Raw genomic sequence first — 14,843 nt, forward strand, 5'->3', positions numbered from 1 at the left:
GTCGAAGAAGTTGGTGACACCTGGAGGAAATCAAAGAGAAACATACAAAGGAAAATGATCAATACACTACTACCTACTCCTCAACAGTTTAACCATGAAAACACAGAGAAATATTCAACATTATATCTGAACCAGAGCATTTAACTAAACATGCTTAAGTCCTATTATACTAAGACATTGTCATGCCTTACTATAGTAGAATATTTTCACACAGTCAAGAGTATGGTCTAGACACCATTTATATATACCAAGACATTTTTTATATCTTACTACATTATGACTTTTTTTGACAGTTTTTGATGTCTTACTACTGTGATTTATTTCATACTTCTTCTGGTGTTGCTAATTACTTTTACATTACTTCTATAAATACAGATTACTTATGAATTATTTTTATATTTCAGATTAGGTCTATCATTACACTTTCCTTATATGCTGACTACTGAACATAATCAGTTTAATGTCAGTGCTCTGTGTTGGACAGTTGATGTAAAGCTATTAGTGAATTACCTGGAGGCCTCTGTCCTGGTCTCAAAGAACTTCTTCATTGTACGAAGACTCTCTGCGATCATAGACTACGTCACTGTGATCGTGGACAAGGTCTTTGAGATTATGGACAAAGTCTCTGCGATCATGGACAATATCTCCATGATCGTGGACGATGTCTCTGAGATCACAGACGTTGTCTCTGTAATCATCGACAAATGTCTCCATGATCGCGGTCATGCCATCGAATCGAGGAACCACAGTGTCACTACCGACTCTTGCGCAGAGCTCTACGAAGCATGGACAATGTCTCTGACCATGGACAACGTCTCTCTCATCTTTGACAAGGTCTCTGCGAACATGGACAATGTCTCTGATCATGGACGATGTCTCCCTCATCCTCAACAATGTCTCTCCGATCATGGACCATGTCTCTGCGATTGTGGACGATGTCTCTGCGATTCTTGACGATGTCGTGGACGAAGTGGTGACACCTGGAGGAAAAGAGAGAAACATACAAAGGAAAATTATCAATACTCTACTACCTACTCTCATCAACAGTTTAACCATGAAAACAGTACGGTGTAGTCCAATTCCATCTTGACTGATCCTGAACAATAACAATCCAAGGCATAAAATTTAGCAGTTGTTGGTTCTGATGTATTTGATATTGTTTGGTGAGAAGGTGAGGGGAGCTACAGTTACTTTGTCCACAGAAAAAACATTTTTTTGTCATAAGATGAATTACATAGTAAATACTGCTGATTAAACAAAACAAGACATCTAAACAACAACACTAAAGCCTTGACAATTACAAATAAACTTAACTGACCTAAAAAAGCAATGTAAAAAATCTGAAAGCATATCTTTGACTTTAAGAGCTTAAATTTTGGTGTAGTGATTTCTAACTGTGATCTCTGTTCATACAAGCCTTTAACACCAAACTGAGTCCAATCAAACATCAAGTCCAAATAAACAAATGGACTAATCACTAATATACATGACCATGTATAGATTGGCTAGATCTAAAGACAAGAAGAAGGCAGAATGAAACAGAATGACCACAGAGGCAAAGCTGCACGAGAAATAATCCTAAAATGTTAATGATGCAAAATGGCCACAAAGGGACAAAAGGCTGACCATAAAGAGATGCAAAACGATCAGAGCGAGATGTTAAACCACCACACAAAGACTATAGCAATAACTAGGATGGTACACATTACAGATGTCTGCAAAGTGACCACAGAGAGATGTAAACAAACAAACGACAAAGAGATGCTATCATCCGTCCACCTTAAGAGACCACAACGCCTGTACTATGAAGGGAGTTTAATCTCCTCTGATTTAATCGGGTTATCAAGGAACTCGTGGTTGACAAACCCTGACTGCCTCGATCTGTGTTGAACGGTACAACAGTGGTTCAGATGTTGGTAAGCTGAGTCGGGTGTTAACGTAATCATAGTTAATGCGCGTGCATAAAACGGGCGTGCACCGTATCTCTCAGATGAAGAGCGCACGTTAATTCTGTTAGTTTACGAGGAATTTAAAGAGACTCTAACGACACAATGTAAAACAAACAGTCAGGGAGACTTGTCACACGTTCTTCATCTGTAATATGAGATGTAAGGACACGAACAATATGTGATGATTTCTCAGATACTTTGATTCCAGTCAACACGTGGGTCACATGTCTGAGAATGAGCTGTTCTGTTAATGATGAACACTCTGTATATGTCTGAATGTAAAGCTGTTATGTTCAGTATGAACTTCATGTTAACAGTATTTCAGCCTCAGTGGAAACTGAACCTGGATCAAATAGAAACCTTCTATAAAGTGGTTCACCTTCATATTTCCATCATTAATGCTGCATGTGTTGGTCTGTAGTCTACAATTACAACAGCCTGTCGCTGACGGTCTTTAGACAACCCCCGTCCTGCAGAGTCAGCCTCTCTCAGTCCACCTGTGGGGCGGAGCTTAGGTAGAAGTAACACTGGTAACAACGAGTTAACCACCACATAAACTGCTCGGAGCAGTTTAGAGACGCAGCGTAAATGACCATGGCGACAGACCCCCGGGTAAAACCTATCCACCTTTCATAGTACAGGTTAACTGGGAAGTTACACCTGAGATCACCAAGTTACTCCTGAACTTACTCTGATCAACCAAAAGCGAGTGAAAATGTAAACATCGCTAAAACAGAACAAACAACAACAACACAGAAGGCTAACGCTCGCCGCTGAGCTAGTTTGCTCGTTAGCTCTACCTGTGCTCCGCGTTCAGCCTCAGTCCAGATGGACACAAACAGTCCTGGCTCGTACGGTTATAAAGCGACGATCTAAACCTTGTTTTTATTCCACAGCTTCACTCGTTCCTCCCACTTCGTTTGAGCTCCGCTCAGCTCCGCTCTCTCCACTGCCGGTCACGTTCAATGACGACATGCGTCGCGGTAATGACGTCACGCGCTAGCCTCCACTAGTAGACAGACGCTGATTGGTCAGCTCGTTGTGCCCCGCCCACCAAATGGTTGTGATTGGTCAAAAATATTTGTCCACATTCTCTCAAACTGGCTCCTTTAAAGCTGATAGTTGATACTTGAGAAGTTAACTTCAAGTACTTCAGTTTTAGAGTATTTAATTAAAACTTTTATTGGTCAGCGTAGTATGGTGTAATGCAATTTCTCTGTTACACATGGTCACTGTATAATTTTAGAGACTTGTTCATATCCCAGATAAATGAGAGATGTTTAGTAGGCCCTCTGACAGATATGTCACTGATTTTTCTAGTTGCCCTTGAACAAACAAAGAGACACACAGCACAGGCTAGTAAATAAATGCAGGCCCTGAGACAAGAGAAGTCTTGAGAATATACAGTTTATTTTAAAATGTAATAGTAAAACTGAAGTGTTGACCATGACACTGAATGATGATGTTGCAGTTTGGAACATTTTTTCACCTATGTTTTGACATTTTGTTTTCCCCAAAGTTAACTGAAACATTAAAGTATGTCCTGTAGTTTTAGTTAATGTTTCCTTTTTATATCAAACACAAAAATGGTCTCATCTTTTAAACTTGTTTCCAACTTCTGTTTCTCCTGTCATTATTCAGGAATGTTATTAGAATTTAATGATCCAGAGAAAAAACTAAACACATTGCTTTAATGGGAATAATGACATTACCAATGCACTCTGTCCTTCTTGATGTCATTCAGAATAACAGATATTTGAGTAAAATTTAAATTACAATTAATTAGTGTTTGGGAGCTGTATTGTGATCCTTAAATGCAGCCTATGTCATCTAATTACTGTTTCTTTAAATATGCCTCACCAGACGTTTTTGTATATAAACTATTGTTACAGAAAATAACAACATGAAACAGGAAATATTCTGGAGTATTATACCTTTATTTTTTGATGCTTGACAACCCCTTTTCATCTTTGACCCACTAACCCTCTAAAAGCTGTGTGAATAAAATCTACTGATCATATTTAACAAAAAGAAGAAGAGAGGAAATATTTTGAGAGAAATATTACTCTCACTGTCAGGTTCTGAGTTCAGATCCTCTTGGCACAAACAAAAGGGTGAGACTCGTTGCAGGCGTTGGGGGCCCACTTCATGTCATCTGTAAAACACAAAACAGGAACATTTGACTTTATGGATTTCATGCTGCAGATACAAATAAGATGTTGACTATAGCTGCTCCTCATTTAATGTTATGTTGAAGCTATACGATGCTATGACACATCAGTCAGTCAGTTCGTTTACACTGATTACTATTACCACTTGATAAATTCACTTTCCTTTGGAAAAAATAGTTATTGTGTTTATATTCATGTAAGCGTGTGTGTTTATGTGAGTGTGTGTATAGTTTATTACATCCATAATTCATCTTCAGGCAGGACTCGTTTCTCTCAGTGTGGTGGTCGTCGCACCAGTAATCATAGTAAAACTTGGAGCCGTCACTCCACATCCAAAAACCGGGCTATGGATAGACACAAACATTTATACATAAATACACTGTACAGCTGATTCAAAATAAACAGCTGAGCTCAGGGTTACAGTGAACCTGGGAGGAAAATTTGGGATTCAGGCAAAAACCAAACTAAAACCAAAAACCAAAGGATTTCCATACACGTATGACATCAAAGCCACCGATCCAGGCTGGGGGGAAGGTGTGGGTGTCTCCTCTGGTTAAAGACATGACGAAGTGATTCTCCTCGTAGCTGTGGATGGACGCCAGGTTGGCCCCCTCAAACTGACAGTAAACCTGGAGGGAACAAGAGACACGACTTAATGTATGAAAAGCAAAGTCACCAGAGTGTAATCTGCTCGGTCCCAGAACTTTCTAGATAACTCACTTCAGCTGCAGTCCACATCTTCGGGGTGTCGACGAACATGAAACACCTTTTTCCAAAGTGGGTCCAGCCAGAGGGGCAGTAATACTCCCCACCTATAAAAAAAACAAAAACAAACATCTCATTGTTTAATAACTACAGTCACCAGTGTGATTCAGCATTAACTTTCAGTTTGCACCTTATTCTCCACCTCTACCTGTTACTACAGCCTTTAATGCAGTTAAACTGTTTAATCTATAACATGGCATCATATTGTATGAGCTGGTCGAGGTCAATGAGGGTGTAAAGTAACCATAAAGTAGTACAGTTACATTCCTCCACTGCCCCAGATCTCACCACAGTCGACAGGTTTAGTTCCCGGCGGTGTCCGTGTGTTGGGTATCTCCACTCCAGTGACGACGTTGACGCACCAGCAGTACCCGGTCGACCCCGAGCACTGCTGCGGGCGGTAGTTCCCCTTGGCGTCACACTGAGGGCAGAACGCTCCGATGGCGGTGGAACAGTGCTGCCGCTCATACTCGCAGAGGCCCATGTGCCTGGAGGGGGTGGTGGAGTTGTACGGGGCGGCTCGGCTCAGGGTCAGAAGAGCAGAGAGTGTGAGACACACACCGAGCACCCTCATGATGATGAGTTCTATTTCAGAGGAGAACATTACAAAGATTATTCTACCACATCTATTACATTAAAAACTGAACCTATAAAACAGACACAACATTCATAGACTGATACACCTGTCAGACACTACAAAAGATGATCCCATATTAATAATAGTGTGTTTAAATAAGGTAATATTAGTATTAGTTTTGATTAAAAATCTGAAGAAGACTCACCTTTAATGGGATCAGCTGGTGTGATGAGTCAGGTACGACAGCCTCTGTTGCTTCTCTGCCTTTTATTCTGCAGATGAACGATGATGCTGCTTCTTCTTCTTTGGTGTAAAATGTTACACCAACAATGACTCCTTTCAGCAGAATGACACAGCAAACCTGCAGAGATGGGTATTGTTTTATCTTTACCTTATTTATTGTATACTGTATCAGCAGACAAGCCCTTGTGTATACACAGTTTGTCTACTATGAGTTTTAGGTTTCATCATTTTTATATCAGCTTTTCATTTCATTGTTCCCAGTGTCTCATTGTGTCTGTTTCCCAGACTATCTTCTGTCTGTTTGTGCTCCCTGGTTTTCAGGTTACTTGTAACTTAAGGATCAAAAGGAAGATTTAAAACATTGAGTGATACATCAAAATTTGTTCTTATCTAATCTAAAGTTGATCTTCTTTTATAACCTTGTTTTGCACATATCTGGGTTACAGACTATTTTTACATTGATCACTTGAGACTGACTGGATTATATCATATTATATGATAATATCCAGTACAGACAATATGAGAAATAAAATCCAATGAATCTCTAATATTTTATGTCTTGATGCCCAAATATCACACCGTAATAAGAAGCCTGTTTCCCATACTGCTATTGTATTGCTGTTGTATTATGACATTTCGATCACAGTATCAGTGAGTAACTGATGCCACTTCATACCAAAGAAGCATTTTTAGGTCACAAACAACTTGCTTGTGGCGTCTGTCTGCTTCTGCCACGTCCTGTAGGTTTGTCTTAGTCTGTCAGATGTTGTCCAATCATCAGCTTTGAAACCACAAAAACAGCAACTGCAACAACTGCATCACCTTCACAAAACCAAAAACACAACAGCTGAAGCATGAGGAATGGATCAAGGTTCCTGAGGTCATTTGTTCCCCAGTCAACATCTATTAACCCTCCTGTTGTGTTTGGGAACAGAGCCTCAGAAGGTAAACTCAACAACCCTAAACTGTTTGATAAGTTCCTTGAAATACAGCAGTGCTGGGGAACAGAAAACCCTTCTGATGAGTTGATGAGTAGTGAGTAAATACAGAGCTAGGGAACATCTTTTTCAGGTTCCCATTATGTGCTAAAAAGAGCTGGGGAACACGGGACCCTGGGAGAGCACATAACTTATGAATATAAGACCCTGAGAACATGTGTTCCCATTGTGTGTCAACATAGGAGTGACCCATGTTTATCTGCTGACTGGACTGAAATCTGATTTCACACAGATTTCAGAGCTTGTGTTTTAAAAGCATTTGATAAATTACTCTTTGACTAAAAACTTTATTTTCAGGAGTTTCTCCCAGCTCTACTACTTCCACAGCTGCAGGGCATCACATCTGTCTGTCAAGATGATTACATGGGTTTAACTGTGCTTTAGTAAATTTTTTTTAAAAGAGTTTGGCACCATCTGGTGGCAGTGTTGAGAATGACACTGTAATTTACAACGATTTCACAGAGACTGTCTAAAATTTCTACTAAAACACAGAGGCAGTTAAAGTACTTTAAACATACTCCTGCTTGAAGATACATATTATTGTTATTAGATTCAGTGTAACTCACCATTTTCAAGGATATCATCATCTCTGACGTCCATCAGGAGGATACGTCCAGACACCTGCTTAGGAATTACAGAAAAAAGATGCTTCTTACAGCTGCACAGCTCGCCTGTTACCAGTCATTAATAATCATATATTTCTGCCCACTGAAAGGATGTTTTCACTCTGACTCCTAACTCAACTCACTTTGATCATTTTATATTCATATGGACTCTGGAATGAGCAGCACTGAAAAAAAGAGGAACCTCGTGCACCAGGATGATTCATTAACTGAAGTTTGTCTTCCTTCAGTGTCAAAACTGACACCCTGATTAGCTGGACAACAAAAAGAAGAATCAGATTCTGACTGTGTGAGTCACTGTGGAGATAGTTTAGTCAGTTTTGAATCATCTGATGTAAGGTGAGGTTTCTTCTTTTATCTTCTGTCCCTTTAACTCCTTTACTTGTTCTTACCTCTAAAGTTTACACTGAGGACATTTTGGAAACTGAAAACATTTTGACAAGTGTTCTTCAGAGAGAATTTTAGAAAGTGAGAATACTTTTGATTCATAATGATTTTAGTCAGATATTCTGCAGCTAACTGTTATTTGTAAATGTTATGGTAGACAGAGCTGTATGTACTGTATGTTTTATGTTGAGCTGATTGTAAATGATCGTCCACTTTATGAGCGGGGTTCTTCATCAGTTGTAGAAGACATTTCTTTCTCTTTTGCTCCACTTGTAGTTCATATAAACAAAGTGGAAACATCTTAGTTTGCCTGACAAATCTTCATGAGGGACAAAGTTGGCAACAGCCAGAAAGCCAGAGCGGAAGTCATTGTGGTCACAGTCCTGTGGCTACAGAACTTATTATGTAACAGAAACCACACACAAGATAATATTACGTTTGGCTGCTTTACTTCAGCTTGGATTTTTTAGTCATAATTAACAGAAGCGGAGCTGATTCAATGAGACAACAAACACTAAAATGACTTTACGTGGTCTAACAAGTCTGAAGATGCACATAAGGTGAATTTTCTGGACTTATTTCTTTATGCACTTGAACATCTTTACAGATGCACACTCTCACAGGTTTCCTCCCGAGAGTTCATTTTCATGCTCACTACCTCTTTTCACACTTGGTTGGAGCCATCACCCCCCGCGGCCTCACTTCCTCTCTGCACGGTCATAAAAACAATCCTTCAGCCTCCTCTTTTTCAGTTTGAATGATTACATCTCTCGCCTCGTTTTTGGGAATCAGCTCGACAGAAGAAGAAAAAAAAAAATCAAGGTAAGGCAACAAAAAAAGTTATGTTAGAATCATAGAGCATGAAGTTTGAGAAGTCGCTACAGTGCTGTGTCAGTTATCATTTTATCATTTTACAACAGCAGCTAAATGATAAATGACAAAATAGGGAAGCATTTAATCAGATGAGTGCTGTAAAACAGGGTGAATGCAGTTATAAATTAGTTAATGTGCAGACTGAAGGGGCGTCAGTTTTTATGGTGTCTCTTCCTGATTAAAAAACATATAAAGTCATGCTCATTATTTTTTTTCATCTACGTAATGACTCTGTTAGTTGTTTCAGTGCTGACACTGTGCAGCTAAATCATTTTAAGTCGAGGATTCTAACCTTATTACTTTATTTTCTCTCGTGTCAGATGTTTTCTCATAAATATAAGACAGGAAAAACGTTTCAATGTCTCAACAAACACCAAAGTATGTTAAGTGTGTAAATATACATTATTAAATGGCCAAAAGTAGCTTTGGGGAAATGGAAACATTTAAGCATACATTTGATTTTAAAAATGATTGAAGATTTATATAAATAATACCCAACTTCGTTTGATTTAGTACTGCCAAAATAAGTGTAAATACATGCTACAAAATACTGAAGCATTTGAGACATCTGTAGAGTAGACACATGTGAAACCACAAAATGTTACTGGATGTTTCAGTATATGAATACTTTGGTTTACGCACAATTCAACATGGTGGAGAGTGTATGAGTGCTGAAATCATTCGGGAAAAGATGCATCACAAATTAAACTCCTCTCTGCTCATCAGTGTATGCACTCACTGTGAGAATTAGCATCACACATAAAGGTCAAAATAAAAAGTTACAGACTTCCTCTTCTATCAAATTCCACTTCCTCCCTCGGTTTTCTTTCACTTTTGTACCGTTTTATTTTATTTCCTTCTGCTTCACTCTGTCCTCCTCCAGCATGGGACAGCTGTCCAGCCTCCACCACTTCCTCTTCCTCCTCTTCCTCTTCTCCCTGTGCTGGGGTCAGAGGACAAACCAGGATACTGGGAGGCCGTCCTGCAATCGCTGTGACCGCCGGCTGTCCTGCGACTGCTCCCGTGGCGGATTCACCCGCGTTCCCATGGTAACGGACCGTGCACTCACTCTGGATCTCTCCTTCAACAACATCACCGAGGTTACGGACGTTGACCTGACGGGCCACGAGCAGCTGAGGGCTCTGAGTCTCCATGGTAATGCTGATGGGTTTTTATTGGGATAAGGCCCAAACACTTTGATGACTTCTCATCTGTGTGTCTATAGGGTCAAGAATGAACTTTGAACTCTGGGTTTTAAGGCAACATGGACAAGAAATAAAAGGAAGTTTCATTGGTCTGAAACCAAAGTAACTAAAAGTACAATCTTATTCTACATATGCTTCATAAACTGCCACCTTAGCAGGTCAGAAATGACCAGGGGAAAACAAAGACAGTAACGAGAACAACAACAATAATAATAATAATAATTAATGATTCTCAATGTTGATGCGTCTTAAAACGCCTGATACAATCCTTGTTAGAATATAGGCTTGTTAGAATATTTTCTTATCTTACTGTCCTGCAGGTAACAGACTGGTTGTGATCGATCCGTCAGCGTTCAACTCTCTGTGGAGTTTGGAGGAACTGGACCTCTCTGACAATCAGCTCACTGCTCTCGACCCCAGGTGGTTCAGCAAGTTAGGAGCTCTGCAACAGCTCAACCTGCTCAACAACCCGTACAGGTACAGAGCGTAAGTTTCATGCTGTGTATGTGTCCACAGACCTTTGGCCTTGCAGTGCAGTCTCTTCCTCTCTCTTCTCTTCTCCAGCTGCATAGGTTCTGCTCCGGTGTTTGACGGGCTGGTCAGACTGAGGAGGCTGGCGTTCGGAGGTCCTGCTCTGAGGGAGATACAGAGAGGAGCTCTGTCAGGAGTCTCTCAGCTGGAGGAGCTCACTGTGCACGCCAACAACCTGACCAGGTTTGAGAGGGATGCTGTTTCTACTGCTGTTACTACATGAGAGCCAAACGTCCTCCTGACAGACATGATGCTTCTCTAGAGTAAATGAAGTCTGTCTGTGTCAGATTTGAAAAGTTCTGACTACAATCTTGAATGATTTCCTGGCACAACATACAGTAACTAAACCTGATCTGTGTGAGAGCTGATGCAGCTGATTTAGGAGGATATCGTGTGAGATTCCAATCCCGAGGTCATAAGTCTTTAAACCTGTGTCATAAATATATTGTTTTAATCTTTTAGAAAAGTTATTTCCTAAAAGAGCTGGTTACTGTGTTTTTTAGCTGCCAGCCTGTCACTCTCTCCTGCCTCTAACTTCCTCTGAAGGTACGAGTCCGGTGCTCTGGCGTACGTTTGGCCGCTGGGTCGTGTCACTTTGAGCCTCCATGGACCGTTTTTAACAGACAGAGCCTTAGCCTCATCTGTGCTCGCCGACGTGTCGTACCCTGAGACACCTATGGTCCTGGAGGACCTCTATCTGATTGGGAATGAGTCTGTCAAGCCCTTCTATGAAACAGCCAAAAGGAGGGTCAGGTGTGTTACAATGTTACACGACATGAGACAAAAACCTTGTTTTTGCCGGACAAACCAACCAGTGACTCCTCTGTGGTTCCACTCCTCAGGTACATAACTTTCCGTAACCTTTTCATCTCTGATGAGACCATTGTTCGCCTCCTAGTGGTTGTTAACGGAGTGCCAGTCATATCCTTTATCGTTGACAATGTCACGCTGACAGGCGAGGGCAGGTAAGAAATGAGTGTCTGCATGATCTTAAGAACCATAAGCACAGTTTCTATTAGCATCTGACCTTCCTGTAACTGTAACACAAAATGGTTCAGTTTTAGTTTGACTGCATTCTTGAAGGCGAAATGTCTTCAAGAAACCTAAAACAAGTCCAGTTGCCTTTAGCACTTAAGATTGTTTGTTGTTATCTGGTTGGTGTTAGGTGGGAGAGAGCCAACTGGACAGATCACAGAGCTGTTGATGAGTTTGTCGTACGAAACGTCGTGGTGCTGGACGTCTTTAAGTTTGTCTCATTTCTACAGCTGCAGTTTCTGCTGCAGTACCCCAGGAAGGTGTCTGTAATAAACTCCAAGGTAAAAAAAAGGTGATATTTGTTGATACATCAGTGCTTTCTATTACCACAGCAATGAGTGTGATTTTAATGTCAGAATTCAGAGGATAGAACTCGTGGCTCATATCCTCTTCTACAGAATGACATTTTTCATTGCAAACTCCTCTCATGACTTTTACCCTCAGGCGTTTGTGTTGCCCTGCCCCACGTCCAGCCTTTTAATGAACCTGCAGTACTTCGATCTGTCTGACAACCTGCTGACCGACATGACTCTGACTGAGACCCTGTGTAACGGAAACGGCACGCTGAAGGACCTCCGAGTTTTAAACGTCAGCGGAAATGCTCTGAAGGTGCCTTCATGAACCTGCTGAGAAGTTCTCCTGCTGATGAGTAAAAATGAGAGCCCTGGTTTGAAGAATAAATGACCTGCAGTCTAATGACTTCTTTGCCTCTATTCCACCTCTGCCCAGTCTTTGTCGACGGTGAGCCGACTGGTAACGAAGCTCCGCAAACTGACCCACCTGGACATCAGCAGGACCGACTACAGCTTCATGCCCCAGAGCTGCCCCTGGCCCTCCACCCTGCGACACCTCAACATCTCCGGAGCTAAACTTACCACCGTCACCCCCTGTCTACCCACAACTCTGGAGGTACTGAGAGTGCACCACGTAGCAGGTATCACAACAACACTCACTGTTTAAGCACTTGTTTGTACTTTATCATGTATAGGTATTGGATCTGAGCAACAACGATCTCAAAGACTTCACCGTGGCCCTGCCATCCCTGAGAGAGCTCCACCTCTCTGGGAATAAGTTTCTAAGGCTGCCCCCTGGAAATCTGTTCCTCAACCTGCAAGCACTGACCATACAGGTAAAAAACAATCACACCTCACACCTCTGCTTCCAATCCTCTTTGTGTTCTGCAGTCTGACCCCTCTTTGTTCTTCCACAGTCAAACACCCTAAACATGTTCGACCGTTCAGATCTCCAGTCATACAAACGACTCTCGAACCTCCAGGCAGGTCAGAACAAGTTTGTCTGCTCCTGTGACTTTGTCGCCTTCCTCCAGTCGACCATTAAAGGAGACGGAGATGTGCAGTTAACAGACGGAGAGGAGAGCTATGTCTGCGACTCTCCTCTCTACCTGCAGGGGGAACAAGTGGGTCAAGTCCACCTGTCTGTTGTCGTGTGCCACCGGGTTTTGTTCGTGTCCGTGAGCTGTGGGGTGGCGCTGTTCGTTGGGGTTCTGCTGTGCATCCTGCTGTGGCGCCTCCATGCCTTCTGGTACATCAAGATGACTTGGGCGTGGTTGAAGGCCAAGCATAGCTCCCGGCGCCGGCAGCGACTCAGAGATGATCCCAGTTCAGACGCACTGCTAACCTTTGATGCCTTCGTTTCCTACAGTGAAAGAGACGCAACCTGGGTAGAAAACTTCCTGGTCCCTGAGCTGGAGGAGCCAAGGTAAGTCCTGACCTCTGCCTTTACCTCTCAGTTAGCAGGGTGTTTCAGCACTGTAGCTACTGATTTCAATTTCATTCCATGGGTCAAGAGATTAGCGTGGGTGGCACTAGACATCAAATAATTAATTCATCCTGAAAAAAAGTTTTGGGCTCCAGATTCTCAGTAGACTCAGTCATTTAATTAACAGGGATTCCATTCTAAAATGAGTGAGCCATTTGTCAGGTCTACACACTTTAACTTCTGACTAAACCTGTGGAGGAACATCACCTGTTTTCTGGTTCATGCTCCCACAGTGAAGCAGGTGAAAACTCCATGAATCCCAGACCCCTCCAGCCACTGACCCTGTGTCTTCACAAGCGGGACTTCCTTCCCGGACAGTGGATCGTGGACAACATCATGAGCGCCATGGAGCGCAGCCGGCGGACCGTCTTCATCCTCTCAGAGAACTTTGTCCAGTCTGACTGGTGTCGCTACGAGCTGGACTTCTCTCATTTCTGGCTTTTCGACGGGGACGCCGGCGGCGACCCGGCCATCCTGATCTTGCTGGAGCCGCTGTCCAAGGACGACATCCCCAAACGCTTCTGCAAACTGCGCAAACTCATGAGCTCCACCACGTACCTGGAGTGGCCCCAAGAGGAGGAGAGGAGGGAGGAGTTCTGGAGGAGTCTCCGCAACGCTCTGAGAGGAGGAGAGGAGGATGACTGAGAGAGAGAGAGATGGAGAGAAAGAGTGAGCACAAAAAGCAACAAACGCAGCGTAAACAAGAAATAGATGAAAGAATAGAAAAAAGAAGGAGTGTGAGGGAAGAGTGAAGAGTCAGAGGAAAGAAAAAGATGAGGAAAGAAGAGGAAATAAAGGAGCTGGAGCCCTTTAACATAAAAGATGAGAAGTAATGTTAGAGAAAAGATGAAGTGTAAGAGATGAACAAATCATCATGTATTTACCACAGTTGTGTTTGAGATTCCCAGTTTATTATTTTGTGTCCTAGAAGAACTAAACACGATGTTTAGTTTAGACACATTCCGTTACTGTAGCTCAGCCGGAGCTCTGCTTTTTATTTAGCTTGTATTTGTTTACATTTTGTAAAACTATCACTAGTAGAAGTTTCCTGAATTAGCTGTTTGCACTTCCTGTTTGCAGTGAACCCATAGTTGTAGAGTTAAACTGTTAAACTTTAAAACATGATGATTCTCAGGCATCAGGTTTTAATGGACGTCTCTCTGCAGCGCATCAGAGATCATTTACTTAATGTAAGTTGCACTAAATGTATAAATACGTGTATCATGTCTGTGTTCACATGGGAGTTATTAAAACAAGCAACAAGACTGAAACAAACACAAGAGCTGCACAACAGTTAAAAACATCCTGTGTAAATATCTGGTATTTTCTGTCTTGATAAGACAATAAGAAATGCACAAGTTGTGACAAATTTTCAACCTGTTGAATCAAGTGAACAGCTTGTGCTGCTGCTGTTGGCTATTTTGCAGGTAATGTAGGGAAATGGCCACATGGGGGAGTTGTTGGTTTATCATTATGCTAGAATCTGAGGAGGTAGTCAGCTAACAGCTTCAGTCTCTTTATGAACTTAGGAAAAGTAACAGCAGTGAGGACGGACATGTAACTATATACTATATACTGTAATCTGTATTTGCCAAGTCTAAATTACAACATCAATAGAGCTGATTTCACTGACAAGTTGTTCAGTTATTCTACATTATTGACAAGTGATCAATATATTCTGTGGTTGTGGCCAGTGTGTGGCAGGAA

The 14,843-nt window shown here is 41.8% G+C and overlaps 2 protein-coding genes across 2 annotated transcripts; one reads left to right on the top strand and one right to left on the bottom strand.

Moving 5' to 3' along the window:
- Positions 1–3,865: 3,865 nt before the first annotated feature.
- On the bottom strand, positions 3,866–5,798 carry LOC108885866 (ladderlectin-like). The gene is made up of 6 exons (XM_018680349.2): positions 5,668–5,798; positions 5,174–5,470; positions 4,841–4,932; positions 4,615–4,749; positions 4,359–4,464; positions 3,866–4,104 (listed from the first exon to the last, which is right to left on the bottom strand). The coding sequence occupies exons 2-6, from the start codon at positions 5,457–5,459 to the stop codon at positions 4,037–4,039; spliced, it is 687 nt and encodes a 228-aa protein (XP_018535865.1). The 5' UTR covers positions 5,460–5,470; positions 5,668–5,798; the 3' UTR covers positions 3,866–4,036.
- Positions 5,799–8,131: 2,333 nt separating this feature from the next.
- Positions 8,132–14,842, top strand: LOC108885865 (toll-like receptor 2 type-2). Its single transcript, XM_018680347.2, has 12 exons — positions 8,132–8,535; positions 9,470–9,741; positions 10,112–10,268; positions 10,356–10,505; positions 10,869–11,075; positions 11,165–11,287; positions 11,488–11,638; positions 11,802–11,966; positions 12,087–12,266; positions 12,346–12,486; positions 12,568–13,076; positions 13,370–14,842. The coding sequence occupies exons 1-12, from the start codon at positions 8,471–8,473 to the stop codon at positions 13,779–13,781; spliced, it is 2,532 nt and encodes an 843-aa protein (XP_018535863.2). The 5' UTR covers positions 8,132–8,470; the 3' UTR covers positions 13,782–14,842.
- Position 14,843: the final 1 nt, after the last annotated feature.

The sequence above is a fragment of the Lates calcarifer genome, unplaced genomic scaffold (assembly GCF_001640805.2).
Source record: "Lates calcarifer isolate ASB-BC8 unplaced genomic scaffold, TLL_Latcal_v3 _unitig_1043_quiver_1059, whole genome shotgun sequence".
Taxonomy (NCBI): Eukaryota; Metazoa; Chordata; class Actinopteri; family Centropomidae; genus Lates; species Lates calcarifer.